Below are 25,880 nucleotides of genomic sequence, written 5' to 3'. Positions count from 1 at the left end.
GGGCAATGCCCAAGAGTCAGTGTTTTCAGACACTATCAGTGGTGTCAGTGCAGAATAAGGAGAAGTCCGTCCCTTTCTACAGTTCCCGTGGACAGGGCACCCAAGACTCATGGCACATACAAAAAGCAACCAACGAATGTATAATAAAGTGGTGGTTGGAGAGCTACGATTCAAACGCAGGCCACTTGGGGAGTCTCATCACTGTGGTCCTATTTGCCTCCCGCAGGCTTTGAATGTCCAGACCATCCAGATGCCGTCTGGTCCCCTGTCTGTTCCAGTCCACCAACTATACACCAGGAAAATGAGCAATTGCTACAAAGCCAGGCATAATAGTATTACTGAATGTCTGAACTTAAGATACAAATGGAGCCCAGCTGGTATAGCTCAGTGGATTGAGCGTGGGCCTGCCAACCAAATGGTTGACAGTTCAATTTCCAGTTAGGGAACATACCTGGGTTGTGGGCTGGGTCCCTGGTGGGGGGGTGTGAGAGGCAGTCACACACTGATGTTTCACTCCCTCTTTTTCTCCCTCCCTTCCCTTCTGTCTAAAGATAAATAAATAAAATCTTTAAAAAAAAAAAAGGAAAATGGCCCTGGCTGGTGTGGCTCAGTGGATTGAGCACTGTCCTGCAAACTAAAAGCTCACCAGTTCGATTCCAGGTCAGGGCACATGCCTGGGTTGCAGGCCAGGTCCTCAGTTGGGAGCATGCAAGAAGCAATTGATGTTTCTCTACTTCTCTTTATCCCTCCTTTCCCCTCCCTCTAAAATTAAATAAAGTCTTAAAAAAGAAAAATAGTCAATGTCTATAAAATAGGCAAAAGATATCAGCAGACATTTTACCAGACATTACACATAGCAAATACATATGAAAATCTACTCATCAAGAAAGCTTAAGAAAATGCAATTAAAACAAAATAAGATAGCACTACAAACTATTTTAAAAAGCTAAACTAAAAATAACAAAAAAGTATTAATGATGTTGTGGAGCAATGGAACTCCCATAAAGATAAAAATGCAGCCCTGGCTGGTGTAGCTCACTGAATTGAGTGTGAGCCTGTGAAACACACGATCGCAGTTCAATTCCCAGCCAGGGCACATGCCTGGGTTGCAGGCCAGGTCCCAGCAGGGGACTCACAAGAGGCAACCATACATTGATTGATGTTTCTCACCTCTCCTTTCCTTACCCTCTAAAGATAAATAAATAATTAAAAAGAGAAAAAAAAGATAAGAATGCAGACAAGTGCGATCATGTTAATCACAATGTTAGTTTCTTCAAAAGTTAATACTCGCCTGAGACCCAGACATTAAAAAGTATAAATTACTGACAAAAGATAAATAAAACACTCACAGAAAGAATTGTACACATAGGTTTATGCAACCTTCATTTATTATAATAAAAAAAAAGGAAATACCCCAAATGTTCATAAAAAGAGGAATGGATAAACCAATTGTGGTATATCCAAAGATAGCAAAAATATAAAGGAAACAAAAAATAAATAAACATTTAATGATTCCATCATATAAATTATAGCAAATACAAAATTATCAATACTAAGGGAAAGTAAGTCAAGTTATTTAAAGGGCTGTGACGTGCAGGGAGAGATTCAAAAAGAACAAGAGGCAAAAATATACTGGTAGGTTAAGTCATTCCCATAACTGTGATGATGCTTTCAGTTTCATATGTATCTCAAAATATCAAATATGGCCCTGGCTGGTGTAGCTCAGTGGATTGAGCTCGGGCCCGCGAACCAGAGTATCGAGGTTCGATTCCCAGTTGGGGCACATGCCTGGGTTGCAGGCCGGTTCCCGGCAGGGGACGCACGAGAGGCAACTGTACATTGATATTTCCCTCCCTCTCTCCTTCCCATCCCCTCTAAAGATAAATAAAATCTTTTAAAAATATATTAAATATGATGCTTTAAATATGCACAGTTTATTACATGCACATTTGTTTTCCTGCCTGTGCAACATGGCCTTGGGTGAGCATCGTCACAAGAATTCATAAAACATTTATTTTCTATAACAAAGACTTCAGGCACACCAGATAAACATACCTGGCCCTGACTGGTGTGGCTCAGTGGATTAAGTGCTGGCCTGCAAACCGAAGAGTTGCCAGCTTGATTCTCAGTGAGGGCACATTCCTGGGTTGCAGCCAGGTCCTCGTTGGGGGCATGTGAGAGGTAACCTATCTATGTATCTTTCTCACATCGATGTTTCTCTCCTTCCCTTTCTCCCTTCCTTTCCCTCTCTATCTAAAAATAAATAAAATCTTTTAAAAAATCCAAAAAACAAAACATGCTTGGAGATCCTAATATTTGTGTGCACACTTATCCCGCACAGTGTTACAGAAATGCTTGTGTATTTACGAGCACATTCCATTGTGTTGGCTAAAGTCTCCAATCCCTACAAATCCAGTGCCATTTCAGTAGCAGTTACAGTTTCCAGTAACCCCAATGATCCAGTGATCATCACCAAAGAAATTCAATAATCAGAACACATGGTTCATTGCAGGACCTAGGAAACAGGTTCCCTTCAACATCCCCTGAGGTTATCCCTGTGAACAATGAGAAAATTCATGCTGATCCAAGAAGCACTTGAGATTGTCACATCTGACTCCTCCACAGAGTGATTTTTTTTTAAATTTTAATTTATTTATCTTTAGAGGGGAGGGGAAGGAGAGAGGGAGAAAAATATCAACGTATGGTTGCCTTTGTGCGTCCCCTGCTCGGACCTGGCCTGCAACCCAGGCGTGTGCCCTGACTGGGAATGGAACCGCGATCATGTGTTTCACAGGCCCACGTTCAATCCACTGAGCCACAGCAGCTAGGGCGTCACAGGGTGATTTCTAAATCTCCTAAAATTCATATCTTCTAGGCTTCATACAAAGACCAAAAAGCCATGCAGTTCTTTCTAGAAAGAATTCAAATTTGGCAAAAATGGGTGAGCTGTATTTCGCCATTATAATGTCCTTGGAAAAAACACAAAGTTGGGGATCCTCATTAAAATGTTCACTTTTCATACTCGTGGAGCCAAACTCTGTTTATGAAATATACCACTCACTAAACAGAACTCAGAAAATAAAAGAGAACTGACACCAGTGAGGAATTAAACAGTATTGTACAAACCAAAGCAAATGTGCAGCAAGGAGGTCAAGTTGGTAACTTGGAAGCTGGAAAAATTCCTGGGAGAACATGGCCCTCCAGCCAGACTCATGTGATATTCTCTGAGCCAATAAAGGGTTGGATTTCTGCCCAATGTGACTCCAAAGACCTCAGGAAAACTCCTCTTTTCCTCCAATACATGAGAGAACACAAGTCAGCACAGTGGGATGGTATTGGACACAAACTGTGGGGACCTGCCACATGGGAGTCTGAAATGACTTTGACAACAGAAAATGGTGAAGAGCCCCGTGCAGGTTAGAAAGTACAGCATAGACACACGATTCCCACACAACTAAACTTATGGCGAATGTCCCAGATGTGGACAACTGGGTGTACGAGATCAAATTCAGACAGATGGCTTCTCATGGTTTATTCTAGTGTCATTATACTGGCAAGAAAAGTGCACATTCCCTTGCACATCTAGGGTCTTTCTCCAGTGTAAATTCTACACTGTATAATAAGGTAAATTCTTTAAGGATTTTCTTCATTCTGTGCACTTATAAGGCCTTTCTCCTGAATAAATTATCTGGTGGTGAAAGACTGTGAAGCTATGGGTAAAGGATTTTTCACCTTTGCCACACAATAGGCCTTCATCCTGTGTAAATTATCAGATAACAAACTCCCAATAAAACATTTCCTACACTCCATACACTTATAAAATCATTTTGCAGTATGAAGCCTCGGGTGTTAAGAAAGGTAAAATCTATGGCTAAAAGAGATTTCCCACATTTTTTAACTCACATACCTTTCTACAGTGTGAACTGCCCAGTGTTAATCGGACTGGGAACTATCCTTACTGGATTTCCCACATTTGCTGGACCATAAGGCCTTCATCTCGTGTGAACTCGCTGGTGTACAAGAAGGTGATGTCTCTGGATAAATGATTTCCCACACTCACTGCACACATAAGGCCTTTCACCTGTGTGGGTTCTTTGATGGCGAATGAGTGCAGAGCTCTTGGGAAAAGATTTCTTACATTCACTGCACTCGTAAGGCCTTAACCCAGTGTGAATACTCTGATGATAACGGAGGCCAGAGCCAGAGGAAAAAGATTTCCCACAATCAGTACATTGGTAAGGCTTTTCTCCAGTGTGGACTCTCCAGTGTTCAATGAGGTAAGAATTTGCTCTAAAGGACTTCCCACATTCAGTACATTCATAAGGCCTTTGGCTTGTATGAACTCTCTGATGATCACGGAAAGCATAACTAGAGGTAAAAGATTTTCCACATTCATGGCATTCATAAGGCCCTTCTCCACTGTGAACTCCCTGATGATAACGGAGTTTCCTCCTAGTGGTAAAAGAAATTCCACATACACTGCACTCATAAGGCCTTTCTCCTGTGTGAACTCTTAGGTGTATAAGAAAGTAGCATTTTTGGATAAAGGATTTTCCACATTCACTGCACTCATAAGGTTTTTCTCCAGTATGAACTCTCTGATGATTTCTCAGGTTAAAACCAGATGCAAAAGATTTTCCACATTCATTGCACAGATACGGCCTTTCTCCTGTGTGAACTCTCTGGTGTGTAAGAAGGTGATGTCTTTGGATAAAGGATTTCCCACAGTCACTGCACTCATAGGGTCTCTCTCCTGTGTGTACTCTCTGATGATTACTAAGGTTGGAACTAGCTGAAAAAGATTTCCCACATTCGGTACACTGATAAGGCATTTCTCCTGTATGAATTCTCTGGTGTAAAAGAAGGTGATGTCTTTGAATAAAAGATTTCTCACATTCACTGCACTCATAGGGTCTCTCTCCTGTGTGTACTCTCTGATGATTACTGAGGTTGGAAACAGATAAAAAAGATTTCCCACATTCATTGCACTGATAAGGCCTTTCTCCAGTGTGAACTTTCTTATGATAATGAAACGCAGAGCTAGAGGTAAAACATTTCCCACACTCACTACACTGATAAGGCCTTTCACCCGTATGAACTCTCTGATGTTGGATGAGGTTGGACCTTTGGCTATAAGATTTCCCACATTCAATGCACTTATAGGGCTTTCTTCCAGTGTGAACTCTCAGATGATAACGAAGGCCAGGGCGAGAAGTAAAACATTTTCCACACTGACTACACTCATAAGACCTGGATCCATTGTGAACACTCTCATGATAACGTAGGCCTGGACGAGATGTAAAAGATTTCCCACATTCACTGCATTCGTAAGACTTTCTTGCACTATGAACTATCTGGTGTTGAGTGAGGTGCGATTCATGGCTAAAGGATTTCCAACATTCAGTGCACTCATAAGGCCTTTTTCCTGTGTGTACTCTCTGGTGTAGAATGAGTACTGAACTACTGGAAAAGGATTTCCCACACTTAATACACTCAAAAGGCCTTTCTCCTGTATGTACTTTCTGGTGCAAAATAAGTACCGAACTATTGGTAAAACATTTCCCACATTCATGACACTGGTAAGGCCTTGTGCCAGTGTGAACTCTCATATGTACAATGAGGTAAAATTTTCGTCTAAAGGCTTTCCCACATTGCATACACTCATAACGCCTTTCTCCAGAGTGAACCATCCGTTGTCGTATAAGGATGGATCTATGGCTGAACGACTGCACACATTCATGGCACAAGTCATGTATTTTTTTAGTATGATTTCTCCAGGGGTAAATAAAGACAAATTTTCGGTTAAAGGACTTTCCACATTTGCTGCACTTGTACTGCCTTGCCTGACAATGAATTCTTCGATGACGACTAAGGGTTGAGGTTAGCCTGAAAGACTTGCCACATTTGCCACACACATGAAGATTTTTACCAGTGTGAACTCTCTGGTGAACAACTAATGAGGACTGATTCCTAAATGCTTTCCCACATTCAGGGCACACAAAACACTGTCTTCCGGTGTGGATGTCCCGGTCCCGAGCATGTGTGTGTCTAGGGCTAAAGACTTTCTTACATTCTCTCCAGGTCAAAAGAGTTCTTCTCTTTTCTATAGTTTCCCCACATTTGGTGATTCTGTTGGGCTCTTCCCTGGTGTAAGTCATTTGCTGCTGTAGACGTTCTGAGGTGGCCAGGAAGTTCTTCCCAACTTCATCACAAAGAAAGGGCTTTTCTGAAATACGGAATTTATGGCTCTTCACAAACAAGGCCCTGTCCATACTGCTTCTCAAGGGTTTCGCTCCAAGGTGCTGCTCCTGGTGTGTCTGGAGGTTTGCACTAAAATTAAATTGTTTCATACACACCCCACACCTCAACACTGTGTGGCTGTGTGGTGGTCCTCGGTGCTCAGCCAACTGGACTATGTCTCTCAAAACTGGACCACAAGTCTGACAGAAGTGGGCCTTCAGGGAAGACAGAGCTGCCCTGGAGGTGCTGGCCTGTGACACTCCCACAGAAACACTCTGTTCAAAGGGGGCTTCTACATCCTCTGATCCACAGCAGCCACCTGAATGCAAATAAACGCTGGTGAAGTACATGTTGACTATCGGAATGGATCAATGTCATCACAAATATACATTTGTTACATCAGGAGTAAGTAAGTCTAGGGGATGGTTTTCAATGAGGGGAGTTAACATGTGGGTGGGGAAGTGGCTCCTGAGCATTACCCACCTCTAAGACAAAAGAATGTAAAGTTCTCACCAAGGAAAGGATACAAGAATAAAGTGTAACACAAAGAAGATAAGCATGTTCTAAAATTTGTTCATTGGGCCCTGTCTGGTATTGCTTAGTGGATTGAGTGCTGGTCTATGAACCAAACGGTTGCTGATTTGGTTCCCAGTTGGGGCACATGCCTGGGTTGTGGGCTAGGTCCCTGGTGGGGGGTGCATGGGAGGCTACTACACATTGAGTTTTTTTCCCTCTCTTTCTCTCTCCCTTCCCCTCTCTAAAAATAAATAAATCTTGAAATAAAATAAAATAAAATGTGTTTCTTGGAGGAAGGATTCCTGTAGGAACATTTCTGCTTGTGACATAAGGCTGTGTAGAACACATCAAACCCAGAAAAAAATCAATTGCAGCAGACTACCTGCCATTCAAGGCCAATGTAAGGATGCATGCTAATCTCATGACATGTGCGGACCAACAGCACAGAGCAATAGAGGAAGAGATGAGAGAGATGTGTGAGATATGCAGTCCAAAGAGGAGGAGATTCTCCATGGGCTACAAGCCAGGGTATATGTAACAAAGTTATAAAATGAACTATTTAGCAAAGTGGCAATATTAAGGAAAGAAAATTAGAAATGGAGTGCAGCCCTGACTGGTGTGGCTCAGTTGGGCGTCATTTTGAAAAGTGAAAGGTCAGGGGTTCTATTCTCAGTCAGGGCACATACCTGGCATGGTGGGCCTGGTCTCCATTGTGGTGTATGTAAAAGGTAACCAACCAATTTTTCTTTCTCACACTGCTGTTTCTCTCTTGTCTCTTTCTCCCTCCCTTCCTCCCTCTCTAAAATTAAATAAAATCTTTAAAAAATAAAAAAGAAATGTGGTTCAGCACTGGCAATGACAACAAAACATGGTTTAAATGAAAACAGTCCTGGTTTGATCAAAACAGTGCTGAGCCCTGGCTGGTGTGGCTCAATGGATTGAGTGCTGGCCTGTGAACTAAAGGATCACTGGTTCGATTCCCAGTCAGGGCACATGCTTAGATTGTGGGCTAGGTCCCCAGTGGAGGGTGCCTGAGAGGCAACCACACACTGATGTTTCTCTCCCTCTCTTTCTCCCACCCTTCCCCTCTGTCTAAAAATAAATAAATAAAATCTCAAAAAATAAAAAAAATAAAAAGAAAACAGTGTTGACATCATACCCTACCCAACTTCAACACTATCAGATGCCTGTGAGTTCACCTTGCAGCCTCAGCTGTTGAGAAATACTACGGTAAACATTTGCCATCGTTGACCTCAGCTGTCAGAGCCAAAACTGCCACACACGGGCAGTCCAGTGACCTCACAAGCAACCCAAAGTGAAGACCTTTATACACCAAAAGACTCTGTAATGGAAGGAAAGGGTGACTGATCCATCAAATGTGGAGACATCAAAAGTTTGTAAGGAACACACAAAAAAAGCAAAGAATCATGGTAGCACTGAAGGAGCATAGTGAGTGTCCAGCAAGTGAAGGCAACAAAGTCTGGACAAAGAATTCAAAATAACCCTGGCTGGGTAGCTCAGTTGGTTAGTGTGTAGTCCTGGTATGTCAAGATTGCAGGTTCGATCCCTAGTCAGGGCACATACAAATATAAACTAATGACTGCATGAATAAATGGAGCAGCAAATCATTGTTTCCCTCTCTCTCAATCAAATCAATAATAAAAAAGAATTCAAAATAATTTTTTACAGAAGCTTAGTGAGCTCCAAGAGAACAAAGAGACAACTCAGGGAAATCAGGGAAAGGCATGAAGACATCAACTTCAGAGAAAAACTTTTTTAAAATTCAGTTTTTTTCCTCATTATCATTTATCCCCACTATACCTTCTTCCACCTCCACCCACCCACCCACCCACCCACCCAAGAAAGAAGGCCCTGGCTTCTTTGGCCCTTGCTGGTGTGGCTCTGTGGATTGAGCACTGGTCCATGAACAGAAGGTCACAGGTTTAATTGCCAGTCAGGGCACATGCCTGTGTTGCGGGCCAGATCCCCAGTTGGGAGTGTACAAGAAGCGACCAATCGATATTTGTCTTGCACACTGATGATTCAAATCCCTCTCTTTCTCCCTCACTTCCCCCTCTCTAAAGTATTAAAAAAAAACTTTTTAAATTAAGCCTTTTAATTATTTTTATTACTCAAAAAAGCTTCATATTTTTTTTCATTTAGCTTTCTGATTCTGTGCTTGAGTCTTCAATACTTTTGACAACAATTCTCTGCTCCTCAATAAGGAAAGTACACTTGATCCTGTCACAGACGCATTTAGCACGTGTGGATCCACCACAGGCCCTGCTGACATGTTTTTCCATGTCAGACAACCTCGTTAGAACTTTAGGTCTCACAGCATGAACTCTGTGAAGCTGGCCTGGGCACACGCCACGTGCAGATTTTGGTGCTTTCCCGACCTCTTTGGTATAAAGGTAAACAATTCTATTGCCAGGGGTTTGGGACAACCTAGTTTTTTTTTTCTTTCTTTCTTTCTTTTTTGAGAGAGGGGAAGGGAAGGAGAAAGAGAAGGACAGATGGGCGCCTAGTTTTGTTAGAGGCTGTATTAGAAGAAAGCCTCCGACGATATGTCAAACGCTGGACCATCGTGAATACCTTCCTCCAGAGCCTTTACCCCCACGCCAGCTCAAAAGACTGCATCTGATAGATCTCAGCTGCCGCAACTCCCTGACAGCAGCTGATTGTAATGGGAGTAACTACCAAAAAAAAATTTATTAAAAAAAGAGAAAGAAATGGTGGAGGGGGTAGTTGGGGGTGGAAGAGGAAATAGGGAAAATGGTAAAGGAAAAAAATAAAGTAAAAATTAAGAAAGCAATCACATTAACAAATATCAAATACAATAAATACATACACATAAATATAACCTAGGAGGTGAAAGATCTAGACACTGAAACCTATTAAGACATAAATGAGGAAAAAAAAACTGAAGACACAAACAAATAGAAAGATATCCTATGTTCATGCACTGGAAAATTAAGATTGTTAAAATGTCCATACTACCATATATAATGTATGGACCCAATGCAATACCTATTAAAATTCCAATGGAATTTTTTGTGTAAATAGAAAGGGAATCCTAAAATCCACATGGAACAACAAATGGCCTCAAATAGACAAAGCAATCTTTTTTAAAAAGATTTTACTTATTTATTTTTAGAGAGAGAGAGGAAGGGAGGGAGGAAGGGAGGGAGAAAGAGAGGGAGAGAAGCATCAATGTGTAGTTGCTTCTTATGGGCCCCACCTGGAACCTGCCCGACAACCCAGGCACGTGCTCTGACTGGTAATCAACAGGTGACCCTTTGGTTCACAGGCTGGCATTCAACCCACTGAACCACACCGGCCAGGCCAACATTCTTGAGCAAGATCAAAAGTAAAAGTACCACACTTTCTAATTTCAAACTATATTACAAAGCTACACTAATCAAAAAAGTATGATACTGACATAAAAGCAGACATACAGGGAGATGGATTAGAATCAAGAACTCATTCAAGAATTGCATATATACTGAGAAGAATTGCATACCACCCTGGCTGGTGTGGCTCAGTAGACTGAGTGCAGGCCTGTGAACTGAAAACTTGCTGGTTTGATTCTCGGTTGGAACACGTGCTTGGGTTGCCAGCCAGGTCCCCAGTTTGGGGAGTGCAAGACACAACTGATCACTGTATCTCCAGCACATCGCTGTTTTCTGCCTCTCTTTCTCCCTTCCTTCCCCTATTTCTAAAAATAAATAAATAAAATCTTAAAAAAAAAACAACATCCTATGTATACATATGGTCAACTGATCTTTAACAAAGGCAGCAAGAACACAGTGGGGAAAAAAATAGTCTTTTTCAATAGTGCTGGGAAAACGGCATACTTACATGTGAAAATATAAAATTGGACCCCTATCTTTCACCACTAACAATAAACTCAAAATGGATTAGTTAAATATAAGACATGAAAATGTAAAACCCCTTGGAAAAAATACAGAATAAGTTACCTGACAGTGGCCTGAGCAATGATATTTTTGGATATGATACCAAAGGAACAAGGGGAAAAAAATCTAAACTAACCAAGTGGAACTACATTAAACTAAAATGTTTTTGCACAGCAAAGGGGAAAAAAATCAACAAAATGAAAAGGCAACATACAAAATGGAAGAAAATATTTACAAGTCGTGTAACTAATAAGGAGGTAATATCTTTCATGTATTTATTCATTAATTAATTTATTTATTTATTTAGAGAGGAAAGGGGAGGGAGAAGAAGGAGAGAAACATCGATGAATGACAGAAACATCGATTGGTTGTGTTCACGTGCCCTCAACAGGGGACCTGGCCCACAGTCCAGGCATGTGCCCTGGTCACTGGGAATAGAACCAGTGACCCCTGCTTTTCAGGCAGGCATCCAATTCACTGAGCCACACCAGCCAGGGCGGATATTACTTATGAGTAAAATATAAATAAATAAAGAATTAAACTTACAGAAATGGAGTAGAATGACAGGGCTGGGGAAGGGCACACAAGGGAGATATTGGTCAAAAGGTTTAAACCTTCAGTTATGAGATAAATAAGCTCTGAGGATCTAATGTAAATCATGGTGATTAGAGTTAATAACACTCTATTGTACACTTAAAAGTTACTAGGAAAGTATATCTTAAGTGCTATTATCCCGAAAATGATTATACTGGGTGAGGGAAATGTTCACTAACTTGATCATGGCAATTACTTCACAATATTTACCTATATCCATCATCACATCATACACTTTGAATACACACCATTTTACAGATCAGCAATGCTGAAACAAAACAGACAAAAGATCTAAACAAAACTCTAAAAACCATGCAAAAGGGCCTTAAACAGCCCATGGTAAATAGTAATGACGGCAACACTCCCGATTTGGGGCATTTCTAGCATAGGGAGGCTCTAGGAAATGTCAGCTAAAGGAAGGGATCAAAACAATTACTATAGCTGTGGACACAGTGACTGGCCCAAGGGGTGGGGAAGCATACGGAATGCATAAGGTCAATGTAATCCGTCTGGAAGAGAAGAAGGTATTGCAGCAGGTATTGGGGCTGCAGCCCAAAGAAGACGGCAGCGCAACACCCAGCCCTAGAAACACAGCAGGCTAGAGAAGGAAGCAGGGCCTGTGGTCCACATGTGAGAAGGACACAACACCCTCTGGGGAGAGGAGGGTGAGACAGGCCAGAGCCCAGTCCACGTCACTGGTGAAACTGTACAAGTCTTACCCAGAGAGGATGTAAGTGCAAAGTTCTCCAGCATCACATCGAGGTACAGGCGTCTCTGAGCCTCATCAAGGAGCCTCCATTCCTCCCAGGAGAAGTGCACAGCAACATCCTCAAAGGTCACGATGGCCTGTCAAGATGGGGACAGAGGAAACCACAAACTTTGTCTTTCTGAGAACCTCCCAGTCCACCATCTCACACATCTTCCTCCTGCTCATCCTCTTCCAGGGCTCTCGCAGCAGAAGGGATACCAGGCGCTGGAGACTGGGATGCCTGTTCACTTCTTAGGGAACCCTAAGTTCCAACTTAGGGAACTTGGGGTCCCACCCCAAGGCCTTGGGGCCATCACCTCACACGACCTACACGTATGCACGACACTGTGTACACACCACCTTCTAACATCCTTGGTTCCCACAGTCCCACCCCCACAGCCCTGCATCACAGGCCTCTCTCTCCACTCAGTCGGTGGGCGGCCCAGGGCACCCAGAGAGAGTGCTGGGGAGACTCAAACACCATCCAGCACAGCCCCATCCTCTGCCGGGCCCCACAGCCGGGGAAAGCCCGGTGAGACTCTGCAGTCCTCCCTGCTGGCCTCTGACCTTCGCTTCATATTTAGGTGCCCAGAAGGCCATGTAAATTTCAGACATGAACAACTCCGGTCCCCTCTGCATTGTACTTGCTGTCCCCTCAGTAGCCACAACCCTACTGTCTCCACTCAGCCTCCCTTGCAATCCCGGATTCCGGGCCTGGGGTGCCCCAGGGATGTGACAGGCGTCCCGCACCCTGGCTGCAGAGCTCAGTGGGGTGAGACTGGGGAAGACCCAGGGGACGCGCACTCACCTCCGCCGGGCGAGGCAGCGCGGATGCTGCCATCAGACTAGTGAGCAGAGCAGAGCGCGACTGGCGCGGGCAGAGGGTGAGGAGGGAGCGGCGGCAGAGGCGGGAGAGGTGAGGGGTCCCTAGATAAAGTGGTCCTAGTGTCGGCCGTGGCACCGGTCATCTGGGTGGCATAGCCCAGCCTCACGCCCGGGTCTGGGCGGTGAAAATAATAACGCGTTTGCGCCTACTTGTTTCGTCAGCTCAGTTCCCAAAGCTGCTGGGGAGCTGAAAAAAATGCCCGCCACAAGGAAGACGCCGCAAGCCCCGCCCCAAGTAGTTGTGATCGCAAGGAAAAACTTTCATCCTGATGTGTCATTGGCTCAACTCCGCCCCGGGTTTTCTGGGTAAGGTAGTTCCCAGGTCTCTAGAGGCCGCAAGAAGGGAGTTTTCCATCCTGGTCTACTACCAGGTTTGCTACGCAAGGAATTTAGCAAAAGCGATGTTCCTACTTCCTGAGGCAAAATAAATGTCTGCAGCCACAGACGTCATTTATTTTTCTGTGAAGCTCAGCCTGCCCCCAGGAGATAAAAATATTTTAGCCTGCCCCCAGAAGATAAAAATATAAAAACTATGCTCTCAAATCTCCTGATGTAAAAGGGCATATCCTTCTACAGAGTCATTCACATATAAAGTAGTACAGGCATAGTTGAACACGTAGTCATTGCTCTGCAAATGTCTGTAATCTGAGGTGAATATTTGTTATTTTGTTGTGCTATGATTGGCCAAAAACAAGAGAAATGACTCCGTACAGAGCCATGGCTCAGAAGACAGAAGATGGATATTCTGAATTAGGTGAACAACGTTAAGTTTGTGCAAGGGGAAAAGGAAGAGGTTCTATGGAAAGTGATATCCCAGGTTGATCGGGTCATAAATTCCTCACTGGGCAGGGCATGTGGATAGTCCCACCCTAGGACTAACCTTTTAGTGAAAGGTTTTAGGGCAGCCCGGTCCATTGTTCTTGTGCCTGGAGGTTAACACACCTTTGAAATACCAGAATAATAGCCCTCGAAGGGAGCATTAACCCTCAAGAGAGCACATAATGTGGTTAGGTATCCAGTAATCCAATCCTCACTTTGCTTTCGCAGAACTTCATGTAATTTTGTTTGTTTCCTCCTTCATTTCAATGGCATAAAAAAAAAATTGCAAAACTGTTATTCTCGGGAGCAGTTGAGATGTTACTCCTGTATGTCATATGTCATAATTTTGGCTCAAATATTTCTTATAAAAATTCTCTACAGCTTTGGACATTTCTTATGTTGACAAGCTCTACCTCTGGTTCCCATAGAAAACCTCTCTCTTGCTGGTAGAGTTCTGCCCATTGAGGAACACTTTCATCCACATAATATTTCTTACTCCATAATCTAAGATACACAGTTGTTCCTCAGTTTCCATCAGGACCCTGCAGACACCAAAATCTGTAGATGGTCAAGTCTTTTATACAAAATGGCATAGTCTTTGCATATATCCCCTGTAAAATTTAAATAATCTCTAGATTAATTGTAATTAATTGTAATACACAATGAAATATAAATGTTATATAAATAGTAGTTAAACTGTATTTTGAGGGAATAATGGCAGGAAAACTATCTGTTCATGTTTAGTACACACACGAACATGAAACCCTCATAGCCCTAACTACATAGCACATCAGGAAGAGCATAACATTTATTTTAGAATATTTTCCATTGAAGGTTAGTTGAATCCAAGGATGCAAAACCCATGAATAATGAGGGCTGACTGTACTCAATTTTTTCTTAAATGTTTTATTGATTGATTTTTAGAAAGAGGGGAAGGGCAGGAGAAAGAGAGGGAGAGGAGCATTGATGTGGGGGAGATACACAGATCAGTTGCCTCTCTCACGCCCCCAAGTGGGAACCTGGGCCACAACCCAGGTGTGTGCCCTGACTTGGAATTGAATTGGTAAACTTTCACTGGCTACTGAGCCACACCAGCCAGAGATCAACATTTTAAAGCTTTTATTTCCTTTTTAGAGAAAGGGGAAGGGAGGGAGAAAGTCAGAGAGAGAACCATCAATCAGTTGCTTCTCACATGCCCCCAACTAGGGACCTGGCCCACAACCCAGATATGTGCCCTGACAGGGGATCTAACCAGTGACATTTTGATTCACAGGCCAACCCTCAACCCACTGAGGCACACCAGCGAGGGTTGATTTTTTTCATGAGCAGATGTCTTTCTTAAATGGAGAACAAGTTAACTAATGCTATTTTGGTATGGGTCAGCTGATGACAAGCTTCATAGTCACAGCAAGTGTGCAAGCAGAGCATATGACCACTGAGATAAAGAGGGCATCTTAAGCCCATGATCTCATAGCCTTGTGATTATCATTTTTGATAAATGTCAGATGCAGTTCTTTTCTTATTCTATAATAGGTTTTTTAAATATATTTTACTGATTATTCCATTACAGTTGTCCCATTTTGCCCCCTTCCCTCCCCTCCACCCTGCACACCCCCTCCCCCATTACCCTCCTTTAGTTCATGTCCACCTGTCACAAGTTCTTTAGCTTCTACATTTTCCATATTATTCTTGCCCTTCCCCCTGTCTATTTTCTACCTACCATCTATGCTACTTATTCTCTGTACCTTCTCCCCCCTTCTCCTCCTCCCACTCCCCTGTTGCTAGCCCTTCATGTGATCTCCATTTCTATGGTTCTGCTCCTGATTTAGTTGTCCGCTTAGTTTGCTTTTGTTTTAGATGTGGTTGTTAATAATCGTGAGTTTTCTGTCCTTTCGCTGTTCATATTTTTTATCTTCTTTTTTTAAGATAAGTCCTTTTAACATTTCCTATAATAAGGGCTTGGTGATGATGAACTCCTTGAACTTGACCTTATCTGAGAAGCACTTTATCTGCCCTTCCATTCTAAATGAAAATTTTGTTGGATAGAGTAATCTTGGATGTAGGTCTTTGGATTTCATGACTTGGAACACTTCTTTCCAGACCCTTCTTGCCTGTAAGGTCTTTTTTGAGAAATCAGGTGACAGTCTGATGGGAACTCCTTTGTAGGTGACTGTCCCCTTATCTCTTGCTGCTTCTAGGATTCTCTCCTTCATTTTAATCTTGGCTAATGCAATTATTATATGCCTTGGTGTGTTCCTTCCTGGGTCCAACTTCTTTGGGACTCTCTAAACCTCCTGGACTTCCTGGAAGTCTAGTTCCTTTGCCAGATTGGGGAAGTTCTTGTTTATTATTTGTTCAAATAAGTTTTCCACTTGTTGCTGTTCCTCTTCCCCTTCTGGCACCCTCTATAATTCGAATGTTGGAACGTCTAAAGATGTCCTGGAGGTTCCTAAGCCTCTCCTAATTTTTCTGAATTCTTGCTTCTTCATTCTTTTCTGTTTGGTCATTTCTTTCTTCCTTCTGGTCCACTCCATTGATTTTAGTCCCAGATTTATTTCCATCACTGTTGGCTCCCTGTGCAATTTGCTTCATTTCACTTAGTGTAGCCTTCATATTTTCATCTAATTTGCGACTAAAATCAGCCAGTTCAGTGAGCATCCTGATCACCAGTGTTTTGAACTGCACATCCGATAGATTGGCTATCTCTTGGGTGCTTAGAAGTATTGGCTCTGGGGCTTTGAGCTGTTCTTCTGCTTGAGCCATAATGTTTTGGTCTGTTCATGCCTGTTAGGTATGAGAGTGAAAGCCTAGGTGTTCACCAGAGCTGGTCAACCCAGTCCCTGGGTTGTGACTGGGGGTGGGGTCAGAGAGGGAGCAATGGCATTTTTCTGCTCTCTCTCAGATTTCAGTCCCTTCTGCCACTTCCCACAAGCAAATCGGGCCCTTCTGGTGCTGGTTCCTGGGCGGGTGGGCTTGTGTCCATTCTAGGACCCTGTGGGTCTCTCCAAGAAACTCTCCTGTGAGGCTGGGAGCCTCTCCTGGCACCTCAACCCCCAAAAGTTTTTCCAATCGGTGCTTTTAGGCTTTATTTCCAGTCACTGGGGCCCTGGGTTGCGCAGTCTGTCTCACTGACCGTTTTTAAATCTGCCTGGTTTATATGCACGCGAATGTGTGTCCGCGGTCATCCAGCTGCCTTGTGAGCCTTACTGGGTTTTTGTCCTGCACCACCTGGGTTGCCAACCACTGCCTTCTCCTGCTGGGACCCCTCTCCGCCACTGCCAACTTTGCCCCTCCTACTGGTCTGGATGAATGGTTCGTTGTTGTTGGACTTTGGTAGAGTTTACTTCTCTGTCTGTTTGGTTGTGTTTTGTCTTTGTTGTCTTTAAATTTGGTCGTGCAAGGAGGCATAATGTTTCCACCTATGCCTCCACCTTGGCTGGTGCAGGTGCAGTGCTTCATGGGGGATTGGGTATGAACCAAAAAGCAAAGCGGTTTTGAAACACAAAGTTTCAGAAACTAAGTAATGTGTTTATGTAGTTATTCAAAGACAATGGCACAAATAATTCTGAGGAAATATCAGAGGTTGTTGAAGAAAGTTAATACCTCAGAGATTTTTTGTTTTTTTCTTGAAACATTAGTACCAGCACAGACACAAAATATAAAAGAAAAACTATGTGACTATACAGTAAATTACAATGCGATATAAAGAAGTCCAAGGAGAACTTCCGGACAAGATGGAGGTGTAGATAGACACACTGTGCCTCCTTGCACAACCAAAATAAGGACAACAATAATTTAGAAACAAAATAACAACCAGTACTGACAGAAAAATGAACTGTTTGGAAGTTCGACAACCAAGGAGTTAAAGTAGACATATTCATCCAGACCCATAGGAGGGATGGAGTCGGGCAGCCACGTGGAGAGGGGTCTCGGCAAAGTGGTGGCTGGTGGAATCCCAGGTGCACAAGGTGGCAGCTGGTGGACCCTGCAAGGCAATGGGTTGTGGAGGGGCACAGCACACAAGGCTGCTAGCAGACCAGGTGTTCCCACATTTGCATGCAGATAAACCAGACAAAACCAGGGAGTGAGACAGGCCCTGAAACCTAGGGCCCCAGCTTGGGTAAATAAAGCCTTAAAACACCAATTGAAAACACCTGTCAGGGTTGAGGTTCCGGGAGAGACTCCCAGCCTTACAGGAGAGTTCATTGGAGAGACCCACAGGGTCCTAGAACGTACACAAACACACCCATCTGGGAATCAGCATCAGAAGGGCCCAATTTGCTTGTGGGAAGCAGGAGAAGTGACTGAAATCTGGCAGAGAGAGGAGCAAGCGCCATTGTTCCTTCTCAAACCCCTGCCCCACATACAGGGTTATGACGCAAGGACTGGGTTGCCCCACCCTGATAAATACCTAAGGCTCTGCCCCTCACTACGTAACAGGCCAGCTAAGACAAAAAAAAAATGGCCCAAATGAAAGAATAGATCAAAGCTTCAGAAAAAATATAACTAAGCAATGAAGAGATAGCCAAACTGTCAGATGCACGGTTTAAAACACTGGTGATCAGGATGCTCACAGAATTGGTTGAATTTGGTTGCAAATTAGATGAAAAAAAAATGAAGGTTACACTAAGTGAAACAAAGGAAAGTGTACAAGGAACCAACAGTGATGAAAACAAAACTGGGACTAAAATCAATGGAGTGGACCATTCAGAAAAGAATGAAGAATGAAGAATTAAAAAAAAAAAATGAGGAGTGGCTTAGGAACCTCCAGGACATCTTTAAACATTCCAACATCCGAGTTATAGGGGTACCATAAGGAGAAGAGGAAGAGCAAGAAGTCGAAAACTTATTTAAACAAATAATAAAGCAGAACTTCCCCATTCTGGCAAAGGAAATAGACTTCCAAGAAATCCAGGAAGCTCAGAGTCCCAAAGAAGTTGGACTTAGGGAGGAACACACCAAGGCACATCATAATTACATTACTCAAGATTAAAATGAAGGAGAAAATTCTAGAAGCAGCAAGAGATAAGGAGACAGTTACCTACAAAGGAGTTCCCATCAGACTGTCACCTGATTTCTCAAAAGAGACCTTACAGGCAAGAAGACGCTGGAAAGAAGTATTCCGAAATCCAAAGACCTACATCCAAGATTGCTCTATCCAGCAAAGCTATCATTTAGAATGGAAGGGCAGATAAAGTGCTTCTCAGATAAGGTCAAGTTAAAGGAGTTCATCATCACCAAGCCCTTTTTATATGAAATGTTAAAGGGACTTATCTAAGAAAAAGAAGATAAAAAACATGTACAGTAAAATGACAGCAAACTCACGATCATTAACAACCACATCAAAAACAAAAGCAAACTAAGCAGACAACTAAATCAGGAGCAGAACCATAGAAGTGGAGATCACAGGGAGGGTTATGAACAATGGAGTGGGAGGAGCAGAAAGGGGGAAAGGTACAGAGAATAAGTAGCATAGATGGCAGGTAGAAAATAGGGGGAGGGCAAGAATTGTATGGGAAATGTAGAAGCTAAAGAACTTATAAGTGTAACACATGGACATGAACTAAAGGTGGGAAATGTGTGTGGGAGGGGGTGCAGGGTGGAGGGGAGGGAAGGGGGCAAAATGGGACAGCTGTAATAACATAATCAATAAAATATATTTTTAAATAAAGTAGTCCAAAGACTCATCTAAATATGATCTAAGTCAGATATGAATGAGACTCAAGGTCCTATTTATCCTGAGACAAACTTCCATTCCTGCTATGAACCTGTGAAAGTAGAAGTTATGTGCTTCCAAAAGACACTGGTGAAATGGGAGTAGGATACCCATTTCCATTCCAAACAGAGGAAATGAGAAATAAAGATGCTGTATCCGAAGCAAGTTCAAACTTTGACCCAGTGCAAACTTCATGAGATCATATGACTCACGAATAATCTTCTTTAGTTTGAAGCTCTGCCTTTCAGATGCACTGGAACAGTGGTCCTGCCTGTCTCTGCAGCAGCAGTGGACAAGAATCTTGCTCTCAGGGATTGGCCCCGTGTGAATCCCACACCCAGGGCTCTGTACAGATGCTCTGGTTGGTTCCATTCACAAGACATTCAGGTGAGTTGATGGTGTGACCCATTGTGGTGGAGGGAAGAAAGGTAAATGGATTTTATATCAGTTTTTAAAATAGGGCAGCCCAGATTTTGTGACTGAGATGGTGAGAGAGAAATGAAGCATCAAGAATGACTCAAAAAAAGAATGACTCAGATTTCTGGTATTAGCTACTGGAAGGATGGACGTTCTGTCACTGAGATGGGTGGTCCACAGTGGGAGGACATTTCTGTGGCATTATCAATAGTTGTCTTTTTGGTCATGTTCGGTGTATGCGATATTTCAGAGAACAAAGAACCGCAATTGTTTAGTGGGCATCTGGACCCACAGGGAAGGGCTTTTGGATGGACCCATCTACAAGAGTGCTGGAGAGTGTGTGGAGCAGGAGAGCTCTTAGTAATATTATTAGGAGGAATTCCGGACATGATGGTAATGCTAATAGTCCATCAGGAAGGGAGGGTGGGTGCTGCAAGTGCATGTCTAGCTTGGGCATCTAGTGGAGTTGGGAAGAGAATCATCTGGCAGGTGGCCAAGTCTTCTGAGAAATAAATGGAGGTGGGAGTACAGGTGTCATGGAAGCAAAATGACATGGAAACATGTTGTCTGTTTACTGTTTTACATGGTAAGAGAATATGTGGCCTGACATGTCGGGTCCAGAGACAAAATAGCCTCTGCCCACCATCCTGTTCTTGTGCCCTGAGATGGTAATCAATGTGGCCCCAGAGTGGGCACTGGGGCCTGTTATCTTCTTTGAGCAGGGAGATTGGGAGCTGTTGACCAGAGAGGATGGATGTGTGTATGTTTATGTGTGTGTCTGTGGGAGGGGGGTGTATCAACTTATGGTTTTAGAAGAGATCCTACTAATAGAATGAACCACCTCCATTACGACAGAGCATGATCTTTGAGGGCATGGCCAGTAACTTCTACCAGAAATGATGGCTCCTCGGTGAGGCTGAGTTTGACATACTGTGATTAGATGCTGGAGAACTCCATACTTACAGTATCCATGGGTAAGACTCTCACATCCCTCCTAGAATCCTGGGCTCATCTCTGTCCTCCCTCCCTCCCCAGTCATTTCTGTCACTCCACAGCTGGACCATGGCTCTAGTAAGGTCCACTTTCTGGCATTTATGCTGAGGACACCAGCGCTGAGTGGTGTGCTCTGCTCCCAGAAAATTTCTCCCACAGCAGCCCCATCATCACCTACTTCAAAGAAAGAACTCGAGTGTTAGGGTGTCAGGAATCTTGCGGTCAGATTAATGCATCTCACCTGGCTTGCATTTTTTTTTTTTGGCTTGGGCACAGCGTGAGAGCTCAATGTCTCGGGTCCTGCCCCCTTTCTCCAGGTATTTCCTGGTGGCTGCCTGTGCTAAGAATTGCAGGCATTGTCATGATTCCTGTTAATGTGTACCATAGATTGTTTTACTTGAGGAAACAATTGTCCAATTAGGCAGCACCAAACCAGACTCCGGGAAAGGCTTTGGTTTAGCAGAAGGAAAGTAAAGGATGAAAATGATTGGCTCATACAAGTTAAGGAGTTGCCTCATTTGAAAAAGCCTACTTGGCTGTCTGTGGCCAGTCATTCTCAATTTCTTACCATTGAGACATTTACAAGAATCTACTCTGAATTAGGTTTTCAGTTTGCCCATGCATAGCAGTAGACCCAGCTTAGCCTAATGGCCTACATGTTTAATCACATTCCCAAGCCAAAGAAGCAGGTTGCTAGGCGGCTTCAGTGTCTGGAGCCCTCACAGGGCTCCCAGGCAATGGAGGTCCTCAAGCCCTCGTCACCATTAGCCAGCTTGGCTCACTGCAGACACTCTGAGGGTGTCCACTAGGAAGCGTAGCTCTGCTGCTCCTCCGAGTGAGCACACCTGCAGCCCCACGGACTGGAGCAGAAGGGAAGCAGCCTGGCCTTCCCTAGGAATCTTCTCAGGGGCTGCACAGACCAGTCCATCAGCACCTAGGGGCTCATTAGAAATGTGGCTTCTCAGCCCCAAACCCAAACCTACCCATTCCCTTTGCAGGCAGGGTGCAAGAATCAGTATTCTGAGACACCATCAAGGTGGTGTTGATGAAGAATAAGGGGAATTCCACCTTCTGCTGTGGGACTATGAACAGGGCACCTGAGATACATGTGATTTATAGGAGTCTCTTACAGCTGCAGAATTTCCCACCTGAGGTTGCAAAGGTTTAGCGGGGCAAGTGATTTTAATTTAAAAAATGTATAGAATGTCCAAATTTCTATTTTTTATTAGTGGATTACTATAAACATCAAAAGTGAAAAGCATCACTAATTATTGTACATCCTAGAGAAAAAACAATGTTTTAAAGAGTGTCCATTTAACTTTCTGCAGATGCAGATTGCTGAATGTGTGGGGTTTTAAATGTTCCTATATTGTATCTTAGTACAATAAAGTGATATTTTATCAATCTGCACTGAGATTTTGTGCATTAACAATATATTTTGGAAAACTGAATTGTTGAAAATCTGGATGTGACTTTTGCCCATCCCTATGTGATCTGCGCTATGCTTCACATAAAAAAGAGTGGTAAGAGCGTGGGCTGGGTGGAGGAGGAATAATTGGGACAACTGTAGTAGAATAACAGTAAAGTATTTTTTAAAAAAAGTGGTGAGAGCCCTGACTGTTGTGGCCCAGTGAACTGAGCTCTGGCCTGCAAAATGAAAGGTTGCTGGTTTGATTTCCACAGGGCACATGCCTCAGTCGCAGGTGGATCCCTGGTTGGGAGAATGGAAGGAGAGGCAATCATCAGTGTTTCTCCCTTTTTTTCCCCGCTTCTTAAACTCCAAAGAAGCAAAAACTCAGGGAGGAATATTCTCCCTAAGTCACTTCTGTGAGGGAGCGACTCCCTTTAGGTGTCCACTGGGGCTTGCAGGGTGCGCCAGCCCTCGTCACAAAAACAGTGGGTCTCTGGATTTTCACTGTTGTGTCCCAGCATTCACCACCCTAAGCACCACCTGGCTGGCCCTCTTCCTTGTTGTCCCCTTGAAGGGGACACTGTGGCACTGTGACTTGAAGTATCTGCATCCACGGAAAAAAAGGGACTCCCCCTCAGGGATGAGAAGGCAAGGAGACCTGGTGTGGACCAAGCTGACATTGGGGTGCCCAGAGGTTCATCCGTCCATTAGCTGCTCTAGGGCCTGTCCTCCTCAGAGGCCCCACTGGGGACAGGGGATACTAGCAATGACCCCAGTGACCAGAGCATCTTTCTGGGATCCGGGCATCTGGAAAAGTGACCCAGAGCAGTGCGGTGAAATGCATGGAAGGTAAAACCTTCCATGCGACTGACCAACAATTACAGAAAGGAAAAGAAAATCACCTGGAGTATTCAGAAGATGAGAACTCCTTGGAAGGTATGGGTGGAACCTTGGCTGGTATGGCTTAGTTGGTTGGACTTTATGTAGCCAAAGGGTTGTGGGTTTGATTCCCAGTCAGGGCACATGCCTGGGTTGTTGGTTAGGTTCTGTCTTGACACATACAATCCTGTCCAGGTGTGTATGCACGGCAGCCAATAGCTGCTTTTTTCTTGCATTGATATTTCTCTCTCTTCCTGGGTCTCTCTCAAAAATCACTGACAAAATGTCCTCAGTTAAGGATAAAAATAAATAAATTAAAAAACAGGAATGGGCCCTGGCTGGCGTGGCTCAGTGGATTGGGCACCGGCCTGCAAACCAAAGCGTTGTCAGTTCAATTCCCAGTCAGGACACATGCCTGGGTTGTGGGCCAGGCAACCATACACTGATGTTTCCCTCTCTTTCTCCCTCCCTTCCCTTGTCTAAAATAAAATAATTAAATCTTAAAAAAAAAACCAGGTTTGGGTCAGAGGAAGCAACTTAGAACAAAGAATGTCTGCACCGACAGGTAAGTGAGGCCCCTCAGCATCTCCAAGACCTCACATATTCAAACAGCTCTCTCTATTGGGGCATGTTTGGATTCTTGTCTCCAGCCTATGGAGCCTCTGCAAACTCCAGCCAGCTGGCAGCCCCACCTGTTCTCTGCCTGGCGTTTTTCAAAGTCTCCTCTTGCAGGCAGTTGGTTTAGCTTTTGGCTCAACACAATGGGACACAGCAGAATTTTTCAGCTCCTTCTCTGAGCACGTCACTTTCATAGTGTGAGAATTTACACTTTGGGAATAGGCAAACAATACAAAGCAGGTCTAGATTTATTGTATTACTAGAACCCTGGACTTATGTGTTGGAAATGGTTAATATGCAGAGTAAAACCTGTGGCCATGACATTCTGCATGACATAAACAATTTGAGGGAAATAAGAAAATTTAGAAACAATGCACTGAACAGAAAAATGATGCTGATGCTATATGAGTAAAATTTTAATGTCTTTGTTGTTTCAGGGTATTATTCACAAATGAGAAGGAAAATAGCCATAAATTAGAAAGGAGAAAAAGATGGGTGATATAAACAGAAATTGTACTAAAGAAGCTATACAGGTGACAAAGAAGCAGATGAAAAAAGCTCAGAAATCACAAACCCTTGGACAAATGTAATTAGAACCACACAGATAGCATTACATGTACTGAAAGGGCTTAAAGACTATATGAAGTACTGGCAAAAATATGAAAGAATAGAGGCAGGCTCTCATAAAATGCTGGTGGAAATGCAATCAGGAACTATCATTTTAGATTAGACTTTGGCAGCATCGCTGCTTTAACTGGTGTAGCTCAATGGGCTAGGCATGCCCCACAAACTAAAAGGTCACCAGTTCGATTCCCAGTCAGGGCCCATGCCTGGGTTACGGGACAGGTCCCCGGTTGGGGCGCATCGGAGGCAATCAATAGATGTTTGTCTCCCTTTCTTTCTCCCTTTCACTCTAAAAATAAATAAAAATTTTTCAAAAAGGCCCTGGACAAGTGGCTCGTCTGTTTGAAGTGTTGTCCTTTACACAAATAGGTTGTGAATTGGATCCCCAGTCAGGGCACATACCTAGGTTGTGGGTTTCATCCCTGGCCAGGGCATTTCTCAGAGGCAAAAGATATGTTTCTCTCTCTCTCTAAAATCAATAAACATATCCTTGAGTGAGGATTACAAAGAAAACAAAAATGTAGATTTTCTACTATTTTCAGAAACTAAGCTGGGGTAATTCTACACTGATTCAACAAGCTCTTCTGTCCTAGCGGGGCCGGTTTGGCCTCAGAGGTAGCTAGTGAGCAATGAAGGACAGATAAGGACTATGATGACGGTTTCACAGGTTCATACCTATGTCGAAACTGGTCAAATCATACACTTCAAATATATGCAGGTAGTACAGTATTTTTGGACTATAAAGTGCACTTCTTTTCCCCAAATTTGGTAGAAAAATGGGAGTGTGTCTTACAGTCTGAACGTAGCTTTACATTTACATTGGTGAAATGTTATTTACGTTATTAAATATTTTACCACATTTTTTGCTTCAAAAAATTTTCCCCCTCTAAAACCTAGGTGCGTCTTATGGTCCAAAAAAGCTACATGCAAATTGGTAATAAAGTTTTTGAACATGGCTCAAGATTAAGTGGCCAGACTTCCGCCAAGATGGAGGCATAGGTGGATGTGCCGTGCCTTCTCACACAACCAAGATTAGAGAAAACTAAATATTAGCAACAGAAAACACAGCCAGAACACGGAAAATTGAACTTTTCGGAAGTCCGTTAACAACAAATTCTTCAGCCTGATTGGTAAGGGGCGAAACCAGCGGCTGGTGAAGCAGGGTTGCACCGGAGGACTCGGTCAGACGCGCGGAATCCAGGCGCAGGGTTGGACCTAGTGAGCGACCGAGCGAGCGACCGCGGGGGAGACAGCGGGGCAGCGGGGCTGCGTGTTGACTGAGGTCGAGCATTTGTGCGCGGGTGGACAGGCGAGGGAGTGGGCGGTTGGACCCGGCCGGCAAGTCCCCACGGCAAGCGGCAGTGGAGGGCGCCGCCATTTCCCTGCTCTGACCCCACCTCCACATACCCCAGCGACTCTGAGTGGCCCGGCCCAGGTGAACCACCTAAGGCACTGCTCCCTCCGCACCCAGCTGTGAGAAGCGGCAGAGGGGGTCGCCATTTC

At 43.7% G+C, this 25,880-nt stretch overlaps 2 protein-coding genes across 5 annotated transcripts in view; both read right to left on the bottom strand.

Annotated features, from left to right (window-relative positions):
* The window catches only part of LOC119053175 (zinc finger protein 256-like), a 74,696-nt gene that overhangs the window by 18,040 nt on the left and 30,776 nt on the right, over nucleotides 1–25,880 (bottom strand). For 2 of the 4 annotated variants that reach the window (XM_037150663.2, XM_037150667.2), the window contains exons 2-3: nucleotides 11,987–12,113; nucleotides 1,424–6,559 (exon numbers count right to left, since the gene is read on the bottom strand). In XM_037150663.2, coding sequence (XP_037006558.2) covers nucleotides 3,993–6,559; nucleotides 11,987–12,113 — 2,694 coding nt within the window. In that variant the 3' untranslated portion in view covers nucleotides 1,424–3,992. Of the gene's footprint in view, nucleotides 1–1,423; nucleotides 6,560–11,986; nucleotides 12,114–12,823; nucleotides 13,109–25,880 lie in introns of those variants that run through there. The other 2 variants (XM_037150665.2, XM_053672072.1) reach the window with 2 other exon arrangements.
* On the bottom strand, nucleotides 8,916–9,342 carry LOC119053182 (60S ribosomal protein L34-like). Its single transcript, XM_053672112.1, has 2 exons — nucleotides 9,281–9,342; nucleotides 8,916–9,204 (listed from the first exon to the last, which is right to left on the bottom strand). Exons 1-2 carry the CDS (start codon nucleotides 9,340–9,342, stop codon nucleotides 8,916–8,918), a joined length of 351 nt encoding a protein of 116 aa, XP_053528087.1.

This window comes from Artibeus jamaicensis, unplaced genomic scaffold, assembly GCF_021234435.1.
Source record: "Artibeus jamaicensis isolate MK-2021 breed Jamaican fruit bat unplaced genomic scaffold, CSHL_Jam_final contig_723, whole genome shotgun sequence".
NCBI classification, from domain to species: domain Eukaryota; kingdom Metazoa; phylum Chordata; class Mammalia; order Chiroptera; family Phyllostomidae; genus Artibeus; species Artibeus jamaicensis.
The sequence above is the reverse complement of the archived record's forward strand: the minus strand, read 5'-3'. Positions and strand labels throughout refer to the sequence as shown.

Bases quoted from the DNA above. Each gene is read 5' to 3' on its own strand.
- LOC119053182 (XM_053672112.1), bottom strand. From the start codon at position 9,342: ATGGTCCAGCGTTTGACATATCGTCGGAGGCTTTCTTCTAATACAGCC. The intron at 9,205-9,280 runs GCGCCCATCTGT...AAAAAAAACTAG, and splicing joins ACAGCCTCTAACAAAACTAG to GTTGTCCCAAACCCCTGGCA.